The sequence below is a fragment of the Panthera pardus genome, unplaced genomic scaffold, assembly GCF_024362965.1.
Source record: "Panthera pardus isolate Hobbes unplaced genomic scaffold, ASM2436296v1 HiC_scaffold_6, whole genome shotgun sequence".
Lineage (NCBI taxonomy): Eukaryota > Metazoa > Chordata > Mammalia > Carnivora > Felidae > Panthera > Panthera pardus.
The window spans coordinates 121098029-121116178 of NW_026526991.1; the positions used below are offsets into that span (position 1 = coordinate 121098029).

At 36.6% G+C, this 18150-nt stretch overlaps 1 protein-coding gene across 16 annotated transcripts in view; it reads right to left on the reverse strand.

The window, feature by feature from the left end:
• The window catches only part of MLLT10 (MLLT10 histone lysine methyltransferase DOT1L cofactor), a 237019-nt gene that overhangs the window by 65209 nt on the left and 153660 nt on the right, over positions 1-18150 (reverse strand). For 10 of the 16 annotated variants that reach the window (XM_053894995.1, XM_019460585.2, XM_019460586.2 and 7 more), the window contains 2 exons: positions 7874-8126; positions 3987-4556 (listed from right to left, as the gene is read on the reverse strand). In XM_053894995.1, the coding sequence (XP_053750970.1) occupies positions 3987-4556; positions 7874-8126 (823 nt within the window). The remainder of the gene's footprint in view (positions 1-3986; positions 4557-7873; positions 8127-18150) is intronic. The other 6 variants (XM_019460596.2, XM_019460594.2, XM_019460592.2 and 3 more) reach the window with 2 other exon arrangements.

An 18150-nucleotide genomic window follows, 5' to 3' on the forward strand; every position in this document is an offset into this window, starting at 1 on the left:
GGGTGTCCGACTTCAGCCTCAGGTCATGACCTCACTGTCCGTGAGTTCCAGCCCTGCGTGAGTTCCAGCCCTGCCATCGGGGTCTCTGCTGACAGCTCAGAGCCTGAAGCCTGCTTCAGATGGTGTGTCTCCTCCTCTCTCTGCCCCTCCCCCCACTCACAGTGTCTGTCTCTCTCAAAAATAAAATAAAAACATTAAAAAAAAAAAAAAAAAGCTTAACATAATCTATACACCCAAGCTTACAACCTTTAGTAGCCACTTAAAACAACACACTGATTTCCCATTTTGTACAAGTCACTATAACAGTAAATCACTTATCAAGATGTACTTCAACTTATAATAAAAATCTTACAATCCAAACCCTTGATCAGACAAGGAGCTTACAGATATTTTCTGGATTTCTACTCTGACAGGATCTGAAGTTCCTAGAAGAAATATATTGCTACATACATGCTACTATAATTTGAATATGTCATGATAAAACTTTGATTACTATTAAGTCAATGCTTCTAACAATTTTAAGACAATCACATTACAAGGATCTGATTCTACTTCTGCTATATATCCTAGTTGTGGTAAAATCAGAGAACATACAACAATGATAATAGCAGCTGCCCTATTTCACAAGGTTGTTCTTAGGAACAAGTAAGATACTAATTAAGAGTTCTTTGGAAACTGTTAGGTGCTTTCAAATACAGGACATTAACGATTACTGCAAGCTGATGGAAGCAATGTATTTTTTTCTGTCAATGAAGTTCTTTTAACAGTAAGTTGCCAGAATTAAGTCCAGGATGTCTATTCTAAGACCAGCCTGGAAGATGGATTTCTTCGGCCTGACCTTCAACTTCCCACAAACTCATCCTGTCCTACTTAGTCCACATTACCTCCACCTATCCCACAAACACAAGTTTCTTGTTTCAATTAGGTTTATCCTTCAAATACAACTTTACTTTCTTTTCTGATACTGCTGTGGGCGTTTCTCTGCCTACTCCGAAGTGTAATTCAAATCCCAACTTCTCTATGGTCTTTTCCAACTTAATTAACACATCCTAAACTGGTCTGTAATACTATATGATAAATAGATAAATAATTTCACTTGCAACCTGGCTATAAACACTTAGAAGTTAAAAATCACACAGGTACTACTAACCACATGACATGTTCTTGGTAATTACTAATAGTATTCATTCATTTTTAAAAAAATATGTTTACAATCTATTATATACAAAGCACTGTGCTGGCAGTGAGGAGACAGCGATGCACATGACAAACAGACCCCCTTGCCTCATGAAGCTACGATTATATAGAGCATGTTATAGTCTAACATCATAGCCAACAAGTGCTTACAAAGGTCACCTTCATCATTACTAAATTATCCACTTGTCGTGAAAGCAAACAAATCTTTTGAAAAGGTCATCATGCAAAAACAATTCTGGATAACACAGTATACAGTATACATTTCTCCCTCCTACTTACTTATATGGGAAAAAAATTTTCCCGGTTTTAAAACTACAAAACTACTAACTTCTCAATCTAAAATTAGTTCAAAGAAAATTTAGCATTTTCATACTAGTAAGACATTCAACTTTGCAAGTGAAATTATTGGCTCAAATTTTTGGCTCCTCTCTCACTCTGTTTCTCTCTTTCTCAAAAAAATAAACATTGAAAAACAAAAAGAAAACAAAAAGACACTGTGTAGTACATACTATGTGTCAACAGCGGTTAACAATTCTTAACTTATGATTTAGAGGGCATAATTCCTAAATATCCATGGTATTTAGCCAGGTTCTTCTAAGTAAGGAATAGACTTTTTAGTAGTGAGCTTATCAATAAGGGTATGCTCTGATCTAGTCATAAAACTTTTATTAAAATGTATACTAAGGATATATTATCTCAAATCATTTTAAGTAATCTTAGTCCATGATTATAGCTTTAACAAAACATAAATCTTCAGTTATTTTTAAACACAATTTTAAGAAAAAAAAAATCTTGGCAAGTCTAAATTTACATCATTTACTTTAATGAAATGATATTTATGGGAGTTTCTCCCTAAATTTCTTTACCTAACGGTGAGGTTAAAAAGACACAAATTCATGCTTTTCTCCTATAGATATACCACAAACATTGCCCTCAGAAAGTAATTATTGTGAAAAGAACACAATCTCCCATGGCTAAAATCTCCCTAAATCTGTAACAGGAAAATCTTTTCAGAGATGTAAATCAAGATTTAACTCCATTAACTTGAGGATGTGTATTTCAAACAGCATCTATTCGAATCAATGCAATTTCTGAAATGCAGTAATACTCAGACTATGCTTCTATGTATATAGGAAATCAGTGAGGATCTCTTCACAAAAGCAAATTCAGGCTTAATTTTCTTAGTAAGTTATTCACCTGATTACTTATGTCTCTTGCTAAAAAATGAGTATGAACTCAATTTTTTAAGTAAATTGTCTAAATTTATTTTGTTGTGACTAGGGGTTAATCCTAGTTGCTAAACCCTTTGGTCTAAAAGAACACATATAAATAAAATGTATATTCAGATTTTTATATAAAAATATAAAAATAAAATATAAATTTTTCAATGGATTTATTTCTCATTACAATTTGAATTATTCCCCTCTAAAATAGTGGGTTTAGATTTTGCACCCTTCCCCCAACATTTTTTGATTGTCACTACTGAGGGGTGAAGGGGAATTTTGGATGCTACTGGCATCTAGTGGGTAGAGGCTGGGGATCCTGATAAGTGCCCTACCAATGCACAGGACAGGACTGCACAGTAAGGAATTGTCCCGGCCAAAATGTCAACAGTGCCAAGATTGAGAAATCATGCTCTAAACCCATCCTTAATGCTTCTAATGAAACAATCCTGTCACAGTTTCTACTCATTCCTCAAAAACAAACAGATCCACTGTGGCAATGAAGCTGGCTAAGAAAAACGGAAAGAAAGAAATTGTCCGTTGTGATCTTGGGCAATTTATTTTACCTATCTAAGCCTTGGGATTATCAGCTGTAAAAGGGGCAAATAAATAGCCCATATTTTGTAAAACTTGTGTAGGGATTAAACAAGATAATAAACATAAAGCATTAACAGACCCTAGCACAAATGATACTTATAGTTAATAATTTTCACTTCTGACCTTTACATATGCTCTTTACTCCCTTAGAATGGGAGCAAATTCCCATTTACCTCAAATTCAAGAACAATTTAAAAGATGTTGGCATTTAGGTAATATCTAAACTGTTAAGTTTGTGTCTAAAAACATGAACCTTAAAATCTGTAAGAACTGAAAATATTCATAATGCAAAGTATAGGTTAAAGAGGCATCCCAATGATGTAACAACATATATAAAATTCATTCATACTATAGTAAAGTCGATGGTAAAAAAAAAAACAAAACTGCTAAACATACTTGAAAACAAAATGAACATAAATCATTTCAGGTATCTCCTGAAATAAAATATGACTGTTAAAGTCCATTTTTCAAATCATTTATTACTGATTAAAAAATATTCCAGATGGAGTACTTCAAGTAGAATTTGTGTGAGGAACTGAGAAAACTAAAACAATGTAAACTTTAGAGAACGGAAGCCCCAACACAAGCACCAATCAAAAACAGTGCAAAACTATGCAAAACTCTCACACCTCAATTGTGAATTCTGAGTTGGTTTTAAAATACTTGCAGGTAAAGCAAAAACAAAAATGGGAAATTAATTCCAGGTATTTCATAAGAACTGAATGACCAATAAATAAACTATTCAGCCTGTTTTTAGTTAAGCAAACTATCAGATTAGTGCCAAACATCTTGTCCAAATACCGAACTAAGATCTTACATGACACAATTTTCTTTTCATTCAGACAAGTAAATGTCATTCAGCAACTCAAAGTATTAACATAATAATAGCTTAATTTCCCTTTTGGGGTACAAGAAAGGGGACGGGGGCATAAGTAAAAAAAAAAAAAGGGGGGGGGGGCAAATCCCTACCTGAACCAACTGGAGACGAGCCAACACTAAGACTTTGTAAACTTCCATTCCTGAGCAAGGTAGGAGATTTCTGAAGACTAGAGCTGGTTACACTTCCTGCAGCTGATGCTACCGATGATGTTGGTGAAGCAGAAGAAACTGAGAGATGAGAAACATTCTCTTGATTTTTGTTTCCTTTAGGTCTACCAGGCCCATGCTTACTTTGTTTACTTCCTTTTCTTTTCTTTTCCTTTACAGTTTCTTCTTCTATGCCAGAAGTTTGAGCCCGTTTATATCCTGCTGTAGGAAGGCTGGAATTACCCAAATCTCCAGGTGAGTTTTCAAAGCTTTTAGGCTGTGAAATAACAGCTGAGGTCGAAGGGAGACCCATTATGGAACTAAAACTATTTACCCCCCCTTCCTGGCTTCCAGACTCTCCTTTATGTACATCTTTGGTTGATGATGACTGTTGGGAGTGAGTATAACTGTCATTACGCAGATCTGAGTCTGTAAAGCTCAAGAAATCCTGGGGAGACTGTACTGAACTTCCCGAAGATGATTTTACACTGCCTGGAGTTCCTGAAAAACTGCCTGTAGTAAAATAAAAAAGGGGGGGGGGGGATAGGAAAAGAAAAAAATTGGATGCAAAAGTTCCCATGAGCAATAGAAATGATACAATCATCAAAAAGAGATGGAGAAGAAAAAACTAACTATAAAACTTAGGATAACACTATGTAACAAAGTAGAGTTTAAAAAAGGTGATTATGAAATCAAGTTTATCTATAAAACTTTCTTTAAAAAATATGTCATTTCATAGTTATTAAACTGAGTATTAACTCTTAAATTGTAAGCTATTACTTCTACAGTGACCAAGACAAAAGATGTGCTTTATTCGACCTACCTTTTGCTATGGCAACATTCCTCAGTGTTTCCCCAAATACCTGTGTATGCTGGAGGAAGGACTGAAGAACAGCAATTCTCAAAGAGAGTTTGACAAGACTACTACCGTTAATCTGAATAACTGGGAGAACTTCCTCTTTTTCAATTACTGAAGATTTAAATGTTCCCAACACACACCCAGAACCAAAAGACGTTGTTAGATTTTAAGTTCCGAGTTTTAACTTCAAGACAGTGTTAGTGAGTATTGCCATTCAGTTACTCTACCCCACCAAAACATGGATTTGATAAAATAATAATGATCACATGGAACCCTAATCTATGTACCTTACATTCTCCCAGTCCACTTCCTCTGCAGCTGCATAAAGAAATCAGCCACTAACACTGTGCGATTGCTTTTATGAAAGTAAAATCATAAGAGAGGCACCCTAAGGAATCCCTTTCACAACTGCTTCTTCTCCTCACTCTTTAAAGAACATTAGTAGCCCACTATGCCACTGTAAGATAAAGGTGCTTAGTTACTTGGCAGAAAAACAACATGGCTGGGATGAAACAATAGTTTGGTCCACCATCCCAATTCACCAAACTGTCTCTAGGCTCACCAGACTCCGTTGTGACCACACATCTAATACGTCCCATAAAACTTACACTGTATCATATTTTAATTAATGTCTTAAAAACAAAAGCTCAAAATAAAGTGTTGCATCAGAATGGAAGGGAAATTTCAAGCTAAGGGTTAAATTTTATTGCAGAGCACATTAAAATATAATCACACATAAATCCACCTAAATAGTTACAACAGTATTTTCCCCCCCACACAAGAAAGAATTTCTTTTTAACTAAAGTTTCAAGGTTTTGAATTTTAAATCTTAAGCTCTTCTGAAATGGCTTATAAAGGAAGAACATTAATAGGTCTAAAATTTAACTCTTTGAAGAGAATATCCATTTTATTCACTTACAAAATTATCTGTACCTATGTGAGCATTTTCAAGTTATATCTGTATAGAAAAACATACATATTAAGAAGCCATTTACATTACATCAATCATTTAAGGATAACTAATTTGCCACTTAATTAGCAACTATAAAGAAATTCTTTATTATCCATTCTGATCTGTCACCATCTGTCTTTTTTCCACACATTTTTGTTTTTACAGCTGGCGTTAAAAGCTCACTACAGTGTAGCAAATACTTTCAAACATTTAGTATATGCAATACTTTAACATATATTTTCTAAAATTCACATATTGCCCACAATGAAAAAAATAAAACCAAGCATCTTAAATACCCTATCTTTAAATTTCAACTTTTAAAACTTTTATTGAATATTACCTCAGATATGAAAACATAACATCATTCTACCATGTCTCAACAGAGGCAGGAAAAGACTCTTCAACATTATAAACTTCAAGAAAATGAGGTGTTTCTTTTCTAAATGGATTAGTACTTCAAAGATTAAAAACTAAAAAATGCAATTTTTAACAGTGGAAAATAAGGTCTTAATTATAGAAAAGAGATAACTGAATTCGTTAATATCACATTCAAAATGTAAATAGTTACATTAAAAATAATTAAGGTTTTACTACTTATTTCCCACAGTGGAATAAAAATAACAACAAATATAAAGTAAATGTATTAAACTAAAACAGCAGGTTTGGCATTTTATTTCTTTTTCTACTTGTCTGATTTTTTTGTAATATAAGGCAAAAATTAAAAAAAAAAAAAATCTAGGACTTGAAAATCCTGAAGCCCAAAATAATTTACTTTAAAATATATAAACTTTTTAATGAAAGATCAGCACTTAGCCGTCTCTCTACATATTCAAATTTTTATTAACAGCAAAAGCTGAAAGTAAAGAAAAAGACAACTTGTCCCCTCTCGTTTATTCCTAGGGGGCAAAAAACTGGGGGAAGGAGGTATATATATTGGACACTTCACTAATACATTTATCTCCAACAGTTTTTAACATTTATATTTCTCAAAATATTTATGTTCAAGTTAAAAATTAACACAAAATAGGGGCGCCTGGGTCACTCAGTCACTTAGGCATCCAACTTCATCTCAGGTCATGATCTCATCGCTCATGGGTTCGAGCCCCGCGCTGGGCTCTGTGCTGACAGCGCAGAGCCTGGAGCCTGCTTCGGATTCTGTGTCTCCCTCTCTCTCTGCCCCTCCCCTGCTTGCGCGCGTGCGCGCCTTCTCTCTCTCTCAAAAATAAACAAACATTAAAAAAAAATTCTTAAAGATTAACACAAGATAAAAACCTAGAACACAGGGTTAATGGATTGTAAAGTTTAGCTGCGTTATTCTGTTCTCCATAAAATAGGGTTATTGTATAGAATACAGCATGCCCGGTTAATTTTGAATTTTAGTTAAGGAACAGATTATTTTTTCAGTATATTTTCCATGCATTTCTTTGAGACATACTGAAAAATAATGTTGTTAAACTAAAATTCAAAATTAAATGGGCATCTTGTTATAGTAGCCTTACTAAAAGAATATGTAAACTTAGCAAAATTCTACTTTAAACTTCAAACTTTGTAATAAATGCATTAATAATCAACAGCTATTATTTTCTGAGAACTATTTAGATTCCCTACAAATTACGCAGTATTTGTTTACTTACTAAAAATATATGCTTTAACTATTCTAGTGTTTAATTAGGAAAGATAAATGATAACAATTTATTAAAAACAAAGACTGTTCTATAGAGCAGAAAGGAAAACTCCAGCTTTTATTCTTTTTTCTCCCCAAACTTAAACTTTATTCCACATCTATTTAAACATTAAAATTTACAATTCAGCTTTGGAAGCACATGTCATAACATAAAAGGTCCCAGAAACATTTTAACAAGGAAGACTAGTCTTAAGTAATCTCACTACAGCAACTATTCGTAAAATAATCTCCAATTATCCATTAGTTATAAAGAAAAAATAAATTATTTTACAAAACTTAACTGCTACTGATCATCGCAAGAACAATTATGTTAACTAAAACATCATAATTAATACCTTGCTGGAAAGGACTAGCTGCTGACACAGTCGTTCCTGGATTTCGGCCACCAGGCTTTCTTCCCCTTTGACCTGAGCTGTGAGCTGAAGATTTCTTCCCTTTTCCCTCTGACCCTCTAGCCTCTGAAACATCTTTTCCACTAGTTGTGTGCGCAGAGACTTCCTGGAAGTTTGCATTTGTAAATCGAGCTGCAGTATCTTCCAAACGCTTCAATGATCCAGATATAGAGTTGCTGCTAGTGCTTGTATAAGTCTAACATTTTGATTGAGAAAGGAAGTTGAAAGAAAAAAAGAGCGGATTAGATTTTAGCTATAGGTGGGCGGAGGGGGAGGCATATTAATAATAATAAATAATTGTTCAGCTTCTAAGATAAACATATTAAAGTTTCAGTTATAAAGTAAGTGAGACCACCTAAGAAAATCACATGAAAACAATTATTTTAGTCTATTGCAAATATTTATACATTGCAACAATAAGTTAAAGTACATATTAGTTATAGTTCTTCAGCAACACAGTTTTAGTATTGAAGGTACTTGCTTCTCAAGCAACACAATTTTCAGTAAGAAAAAACTACTTCCTAGTCATGAAATTACCATCAGCTTTAACGTTCAGCACAAAGGCAACAATGAGCGAGAAATAAAGTGCTACAAATTCATTAGAGGAGTAGATCCATGAGATTATAAGGCTTCAGCACAGGTCAGAGCAAGAATCTTTAATTCAGGTGAAGGCTACCTTCCAAAACAGAAAGATTAAAGCCTTTAAAACAAACCATTTCTTCCAAGTATTAAGATGAAGGAACTGTTATACTTTGCAGTTAAGATTTTTAAAAATTAAAAGTATTGGGGCGCCTGGGTAGCTTAGTCAGTGAAGCGTCCAACTCTTAATTTTAGCTCAGGTCATGATCTCAAGGTCGTAGGAATGTGCCTGGCATGGGGTTCTGCACTGAGCATGGAGCCTACTTGGGATTCTTTCTCTCCATCTCTCTGTCCCTCCTCCCCACCTCCCCGAAAATAAACATTTAAAAAAAAATTGAAAGAAAGTATTATATACCCTAAAACGGATCTGTAATCACCCCCATGATCTAGATATGTTTAGGAAAAATACAAAATAAAGACCTGTCTAAACAATTAGTTTCCAATCATTTCCAATTAGTTTAACAATCATTTTTAAGACAAGGTATATGCAAATAATAGTAAATTAAATGACTATGAAAGGTGAGAATGTGTTCTAACAGACGTATATTAATCAACATGCTTCAAACTAAAAGGTCTGGGGTGCCTGGGTGGCTAAGTCCGTTGAGCATCCAAATCTTGATTTCAGGCCAAGTCATGAGCTCACAGTTCACAGGATCAAGCCCCACGTCAGGCTCTACACTGACAGCATAGAGCCTACTTGGGATTCTCACCCCACACCTGCTCCTCCCCTGCTCATGCTCTAACAAAATAAATAAATAAACACTAAAAAAGAAAAAAAGAAGTATAAGGTTTGTAAGTCCAATGGGTCAGGATTTTTGTTGTCCCTGTTTACGTTCACTAAATGCCTGAAAGACAAACAGCCCTAAATTTCTGCTGAATAAATAAATGAATAAATATTTTTCTGAATCATCTATCTAAAATCTCTGATGTAGGGGCGCCTGGGTCAGTTAAGCATCTGACTTTGGCTCAGGTCATGATCTCACAGTTCGTGTGTTAGAGCCCCCGCATCGGGCTCTGTGCTGACAGCCCAGAGCGTGGATCCTGCTTCAGATTCCGTGTCTCCCTCTCTCTCTGCCCCTCCTCTGCATACTCGCTCGCTTGCGCACTCTCTCTCTCTCTCTCAAAAATAAACAAACATGAAATAAATTAAAAAAAATAAAATCTCTGCTGTAATACAAACCACTCAATACAAACCATCAGATAAATGTGAAAAACAAGAAAGAGATGCTAAAATCAGGTGTCAAAATAGTCGGCATTTGTAGCAAAATCAACGTTCAAAATGCAGAAAGAAAGAAGACTTCAAATGCTCCGCAAATCAAACATTCTTCACTACTACTTGTCTGCTACTTGGTCTTGATACTGTCCTCACTCCATATCATCACACTGTCAAACAGATTTTCATCAAGTACAAGAGACGTTATCTCATAAAAACAAACCAATCACTATTCTAATAACAGAGACTCCACAAATGAGAAAGAAAGGTCCCAGAGTAAGTTTTAGGAGAAAGCCAATCATGTTTAGGCTGATTAAACTTCATGGATTGCTTTATGTCCAACTTCGGCTCAGGTCAAGATCTCACGGTCCGTGCATCTGAGCCCCGCGTCAGGCTCTGTGCTGGCAGCGAGGAGCCTGCTTGGGATGCTTTCTCTCTCCACCCTTCTCCTGCTTGCACACTCTCAAAATAAATAAATAAACTTTAAAAGGTGGGGGGGAGGGCTAGGTGGCTCAGTTGGTCAAGCATGTGACTGCAGCTCAGATCACAATCTCATGGTCAATGAGTTCAAACCCCGCATCTGGCTCTGTGCTGCCAGTGCGGAGCCTGTTTGGGATTCTCTCTCTACCCATCCCCCCGACCCGCCCCTCTCCTGCTTGCATACTCTCTCTCAAAATAAATAAATAAACTTACAAAAACAAACTTCATGGATTACTTTAGAAACATGAATGTTTCCATGCTGGGCAGGGTCACTTTGGGAACCACCTACTTTACTTTTCAAATACTTTTTTCTAATAACGAGTTGAGGTTCTCCATCCCATTCACATACAAGCCTAATGAAGTTTAAAAGTCATCTAAAGAAAACGCAGTGATGTTCTTCATTCATGTCCTTTGACCATGTACCAAATAAGCAAAGAAGAAAAAACTGGGTGGAGAACCAAACACAAAAATATACTATTTCCACATACCAACCTAAACTAGCGTTGGTCAATTTTCCCACTCATTTAACAGAATATCCTTGCTTACCCTTGAAGTATACATATGTCCATAAACCCAATGAAAATATGCCACATGGAAGAAAAGGTATTACAAAGAAAGCAATGAATACAAATTAAGCAAATTTCACTGACAAAAGTCATACTAAACAAAATCGTAACATTTCTTTTTAAACGTTTTTTTTATTATTGAGAGACAGACAGAGACAGAGCATGAGCATGAGCATAGGAGGGGCAAAGAGAGGGAGAGACACAGAATCTGAAGCAGGCTCCGGGCTCTGAGCAGCCAGCACAGAGCCCGACCCGGGGCTTGAACTCACAGAGCACGAGATCATGACCTGAGCCGAAGTCAAATGCCTAACTGACTGAAGGCGCTCCCATAACATTTTCTTTTTTAAAAAGTTATTTCTAAGTTTTAAAAATTATCAAAGATTTAAGAAAATTTTTAGTTATTATATATTTTTGAGAGAGAGTGCATGTGAGCAGGGTAGGGACAGACAGAGTGAGACAGAGAATCCAAGTAGGCTCCATGCTGTCACAGTGCCAAGCCCAATGTGGGGCTCAAATCCAGGAACTGTGAGATCATGACCTGAGCCAAAGTTGGATGCTCAACCAACTGAGCCACCCAGGTGCCCCCCGAAATATCAGATGTTTTAACAAGAAAAATATAAAACTTTAGCTAAAGATTCTAACAGCTCTTTTTAAAAATTACACATAACAAGAGGGAAAAATCTGTATGATTTTACTCAAAAAGAGATCTCCACCTTAACTCCACCTTTCTAAGTTAATTCAAGAGTATCTGTTCCAGGGGCACCTGGGTGGCTCAGCTGGTTAAGCATCCAACTTTAGCTCAGGTCATGATCTCACAGTTCTCGAGTTTGAGCCCCGTGTCAGGTTCTTAGAAGACACCTCAAGGCCTGGAGCCTGCTTTGGATTCTGTGTCTCCCTCTCTCTCTCTGCCCCTCTCCTGCTTGTGCTCTCTCTCAAAAACAAACATTTAAAAAAAATTTTTTAGGGGCGCCTGGGTGGCTCAGTCGGTTAAGCATCCGACTTCAGCTCAGGTCACGATCTCGCGGTCCGTGAGTTCGAGCCCCGCATCGGGCTGTGGGCTGATGGCTCGGAGCCTGGAGCCTGCTTCCGATTCTGTGTCTCCCTCTCTCTCTGCCCCTCCCCTGTTCATGCTCTGTCTGTCTCTGTCCCAAAAATAAATAAACGTTAAAAAAAAAAAATTTTTTTTTTAAATTTTTTAATTAAAAAAAAAAGGCATATCTGTTCCATAATACACAGTTTAAATAATATGGAATGGTGGAATTCCATTACAAATACACAATCTAATCAAAATCAAGAAGTGGAAAAGAAGTAAGAGAGGGCAGTGGGGAGGAGCTGAGACACAAGGAGTAACCTAATGCCACAAATCTACTCTTTCCTTAGTTTCTCAACCTAAATAACTCTCGTTGCATGAGCATCTCACTGCTGAGAGCAATTCTAGTGCTTAAAAATACACATCTTCCATGTAAATTAACCCACAAAATACAAACTACTTCATTTGGAACTTGACTGAATAAAATACGGTCTTTTTTTCCCCCTTTTCCACTGGAGATAAAACTGCATATTTGGTCTTATTGAGAGTCTCTAAGGAAAGGCATACATACTTCGGTTTATGTTGTGATTTACAGGCAACTTAATGAATCTTTTAAATATTTAGAACATGTATGATTTTTTGTTTTATGGCTAGCTACAATTGTTAGTCCTCAGATAAGATGCAGTTGGTATACCTACTAAACAGTATTCACTGGAGCCAAAAATACACCCAACTTCAAAAAATTTTAAATTAGACTCACAAGTCAACAATGATTCTATAACAGGCTAGCCAAAAAAACAGATATTTTCAAAACTTTAGTTGCCTGTAATCCATATTTGGGAGAAAGAGGCAGAGGGAAAAGAAACAACCAACAGTTGTATGTCTTCTACCAACATGATCCAATGTAATAATGCTGGCTAAAATATTTTTTTAATTATGTAGTATTCAAGTGTCTGATAAAAGCCACAAATTTTTCACACACACAAGTCTAAGAACAAAGCACAGGAACTATCAAAAATGAAGCACAGAAGGAATGAAGACTTTAAAAGGGGAGTTTTGGAGTACAGGGATGAATCAGTGAGCTGTGGGACAAGGTTAAGCAGCCTATGTCACTGGAGTACCCAAAGGAAAGTAGGAGGGAAAAAATGTGAAGAAGCAGGAAAAAAAATTATAAAATTTGATGAAAACTATAAAATCTACTACTGATCAACTAACTCCAAGCGCAAGAAACATGAAGAAAAATCCACAAATCCACATCACAATCAAACTACTTATCATTAAAAACCAACAATAACGAGGGGCGCCTGGGTGGCGCAGTCGGTTAAGCGTCCGACTTCAGCCAGGTCACGATCTCGCGGTCTGTGAGTTCGAGCCCCGCGTCAGGCTCTGGGCTGATGGCTCGGAGCCTGGAGCCTGTTTCCGATTCTGTGTCTCCCTCTCTCTCTGCCCCTCCCCCGTTCATGCTCTGTCTCTCTCTGTCCCAAAAGTAAATAAAAAACGTTGAAAAAAAATTTAAAAAAAAAAAACAAAAAACAAAAAAAAAAACCAACAATAACGAGAAAATGGCAAGAACAGCCAGGGAGTTTTGAAAAAGAAAAAAAAAATGCTTTATCTGCTAAGAAACAAAGTTAAGAACGAAAACAGATTTCTCATGGAAATAATGCAGGTTAGAAAACAAGAGTAAATAAAAAATCTTTAAAGACCAAAGAAACAGGGGCACCTGCGTGGCTCAGTTGGTTAAGCATCTGCCTCTTGATGTTCAGCTCAGGTCATGATCTTACAGTTTGTGAGCTGCAGCCCAGCAGCAGGCTCTGCACTGACAGCAGGGAGCCTGCTTGGGATTCTCTCTCTCCCTGTCTCTCTGCTCTTCCCCCACTTGTGCATACTTTCTTTCTCCTTCTCAACATAAATGAACTTAAAAAAAACAAAAAAAACTTTTAACCTAGAATTCTATACCAAGCTAAAATATTTTTTCAAAAGCAAAGGCAAAATATATAGCTGACCCTTAAACAACACCAGTTTCAACTGTATGACTTCATTTATACAATTTTTTCAATAAATACAAAACACCACTGTGAATGTATTTGCTTTTCCATATCACTTTCTTAAAAACATTTTCTTTTCTCCACCTTATATTATTGTGAGAACACAGTATATAATACATATACAAAATATGTGTTAATTGACTGTTTACGTTATCAGTAAAACTTCTAGGTCAACAGCAGACTATTAGAAGTTAAGTTTTAGGGAAGTCAAAAATTATATGCAGATTTTCTACTATGCGGGGGGGGGGGGGGGGGGGGGGTCCTAACCACTACATTCTTCAAAGGTCAACTTTAATTGCCTTCCAGATTTTAAACAAACAAACAAACAAAAAAAGCTAAAAGAACTAATCAGCAAAGCAAGACTACAATAAATGCTAAAGGCTGTCTTTTAGGCAGAAAGAAAACAACAAAAGAAATGTGGATCTACACAAAGTAATTAGGAACACTAGAAACAGTAATTACATGGGTAAATATAAAAGACTTCTTCGGGGTGCCTGGGGAGCTCAGTCCGTTAAACAACTGGCTCTTGATTTCAGGGATGCTCTCTCTCTCCCTCTCTCTGCCCCTCCCATGCTTGTGCTATCTCAAGATAAATAAAGTTCCGGGGGGGGGGGAAGACTTTTTAAATATTTAATCTCTTTATAACTGAAGGCTTAGAGTAAAATTAGTAACAATTGTGAGGTTTAATAATATATAAAAAAATTTTAAATATGACAAAAATAGCACAGAACCAAAAAAGGTAGAATTACAAGTATGTAAATTCTAAACTGTATATTCTTTTGTTTTGTTTTTTTTTTTTCTTGAGAGAGAGAAAAAACACATGTACACGCATAAGCAGGGGAGGGGGCAGAGGGAAAGAGAAAATCTTATGTAGACTCTACACTCAGTGCAGAGCCAGACCCAGGGCTCAATCCCATGCCTGGGAGCCCAAATTAAGAGTCAACACCCAACTGACTGAGCCACCCGGGCAACCCTGAATTATATATGCTTACACAATATGTGAAATGGCATAATATCATTTGAAGGCAGATTCTGATAAATTAAAACATGTATGACATAAACCCCAAAGCAATCAATAAATAAAATAACAAAGAATCATTACTAAGCAGCCAAATTGGAATCATAAAAAATATTCAATGACAAAGACAGGAAAAAAAAGATGAAACAGGCCAATAATAAGGATTAGCAAATGACAGCTTTAAATACAAGAATATCAATAATCATATGCTAATTAACTAAACACTCCAGTGAAAGGCAAAGATTATAACACTGAAAAAAGAAACTCGAGACTATACGCTGCCTATAAGAAAACCACTTTAAGGGTGGCTCAGTTAGGGGAGTGTCAGACTCTTGATTACGGCTCAGTCCAGGATTCCACAGTTCCTGAGATTGTGCCCCGCGACGGGGTCTGCGCTGACAGTGCAGAGCCTGCTTGGGATGCTCTCTCTCCGTCTCTCTGTCCTCCTCTGCTTGCTTTCTCTCTCAAAATAAATAAATAAACTTTTTTTTAAAATGTAAATATAAAGACACAAAGATATCAAAAGTGCAAGTGTGGGAAAGAAATATCAATTTAACACTGATTAAAAGAAAGCTGAATTCACAACATTAGTACAAACAAAATAAATTTCAGAACAAGGAATATTACCAGGATAAAGAGACCTATTTATCAAGAGGATAAGAAATCCTAAACGCTTTTGCACCTAATAAGAGACCTTCAAAATAAATTAAAACTGACAGAAAAAGAAAATGGGAAAAATAATAAAATCCATAACTACAGTAAGAGAGATCCAAAGCCTCTTCTCAGTAACTGAACAAGTACACAGAAAATATAAGTAAGCATATGGAGACCTTAAACAGTATAAATCAACTTGACCTCACATTTATAGAAAAACTCCATATATGAGGAGCAGAGTGAATACACACTCTTTTTAAAAGCACACAGGACATTACACACAATAATCCATATTGTGTGTCATTTTTTTAATCTTAAAAAACTTAAAAGAAATTATATAACACAAAGATATTAAGTTAGAAATCAGTATAAAAAAATATGTGAAAAGTTTCCAAATGTTTCAAAAGTAAATAATCTACGTGTAAATAACCCATGGATCAATGAGAAATCAAAAGGACACCACAAGGTATTGTTCAACTAAATAAAAACGAAAATACAACATATCAAAATTCATAAGTAGTGCTTAGAACAAAGTCTGTAGTATTAAATGCCTATATTAACACTTCTGGGATTCTGGTCCAGCATGTAAAAAAACTTAAGAGGACAGAAGAGATGGGAAGAGAAGAGGGGGGAGGGGAGAGGAGGGGAGAGGAGGGGAACAGACGGGAGGGGACAGGAGAACAGAGATGCAATATTTGAATCAAAAAAGACTACAAATTTCCCAAATTAGTGTCAGAAACCATACCACAAATCCAGGAAGCTCTGAGACTACCAAGTAAGATACGTGTCAAAAAAATACACCTAGGTATGTATATCACAAACTACAAGAAATCAGAGATAATACACACACACACACACACGCGCGCGCGCGTACTGAAAAGAAGCTGGAAGGGGAAAAAGCCTTATCCATGAAGTAGCAAAGATAAGAATTACATCTGACTTCTCAGAAATAATACAACTAAGAAGAGAATGATATGAAATAATGTGTTGAGAGGGGGAAAAGACCTAGCATTCTGTACACTGCAAAATCATCCTTCAAAAGTGAAAACAAAGACTTTCTCAAACAAACAGAAATTGAGGGAAGTTGTTGCCATAGGTCTACCTTGCAGGAAATGTGAAAAGAAATTCTTCAGAGAGAAGGAAATGATACAGCTCAGACATTTGGATTTATATAAAGAAGAGCATCAGAGAATGAATCAACAAAGGTAAAATTAAAACTCTGATTTTTCTTATACTTACTTGATCTAACAGTGTTCAAAGTAATGATAGCAACAATATGTTTGAATGTATAGTCTTAAGCACATATACGCTTACATGTGCTGCTGTATAACTGAAATGAATGACAACATTGACAGAAAAGATGGGAGGGAGGAATTTAGGAATATTCTGTCATTACAAGGTACAGGTACTAACTGTGAAGTGGTGTAGAATTATTTGAAAGTGAACTTGGATTAGCTCTATATTTATATATACTGCAAACAGTAGAGCAACTATGAAAAAAGTATAATTGATATATTAAGAAATGAAAGAAAATGGAACCATTTAAAAAAAAACTCAATTAAAACCCTTAGGAGGAGGGTCACCTCTCCCCTTCCGCGCCTGACAGATAACCGGGAAGTTGTACTTGCTCTGCTGCTTTCCCTCTCCCACAATAGATCCGCTCTTCCCTTTCCAACCAGGGCCCGGCAGAATGGCTCCCTCAAAGAAGCCTGGCAAGGAGAAAGGCCATTATGGGACACCTGGGTGGCTCAGTCGGTTAAGCATCTGACTTTGGCTCAGGTCATGATCTCACGGTTCTTGAGTTCGAGCCCCTCATCAGGCTCTGTGCTGACAGCTCTGAGCCTGGAGCCTGCTTCAGATTCTGTCTCCCTCTCTCTCTCTGCCCCTCTTCTGTCTCTCTCTCTCTCTCTCTCTCTCTCTCTCTCAAATATAAAATATAACATTCAAACATTTTTTAACAGTGGGGGGGGGGGGGGGCATTCTGCCATTAACAAGGTACTGACCAGCTCGGAGCCTGGAGCCTGCTCTGGATTCTGTGTCTCCCTCTCTCTGACCCTTCCCCATTCATGCTCTGTCTCTCTCTGTCTCAAAAATAAATAAACATTAAAAAAAAAAAAAAAAACAAGACTCATTTATGGGGCATCTGGGTGGCTCAGTTGGTTGAGCGTCTGATTTCAGCTCAGGTCATGATCTCACAGATCACAGGTTTGAGCCCCATGTCGGGCTCTGTGCTGACAGCTCAGAGCCTGGAGCCTGCTTTGGATTCTGTGTCTCCCTCTCTCTCTGGCCACTCGTGCTCTCTCTCTCGTTCTCGCTCTCTCTCTCTTTCTCTCACTCTCTGTCTCTCAAAAATAAATAAAAACATTTTTAAAAAAATTAAAAAAAAAAGACTCATTTATAGGCTATCTACAAGAAACACTTTAAATATGAAGACACTCATTGATTAAATATCAATGAATGGAGGGGTACCTGGGTTGCTTAGTCGGTTAAGCACCTGACTCTTGATTTCAGCTCAGGTCATGATCTCATGGTCATGAGATGGAGCCCCGAGACAGGATCTCACGGTTCGTGGGAT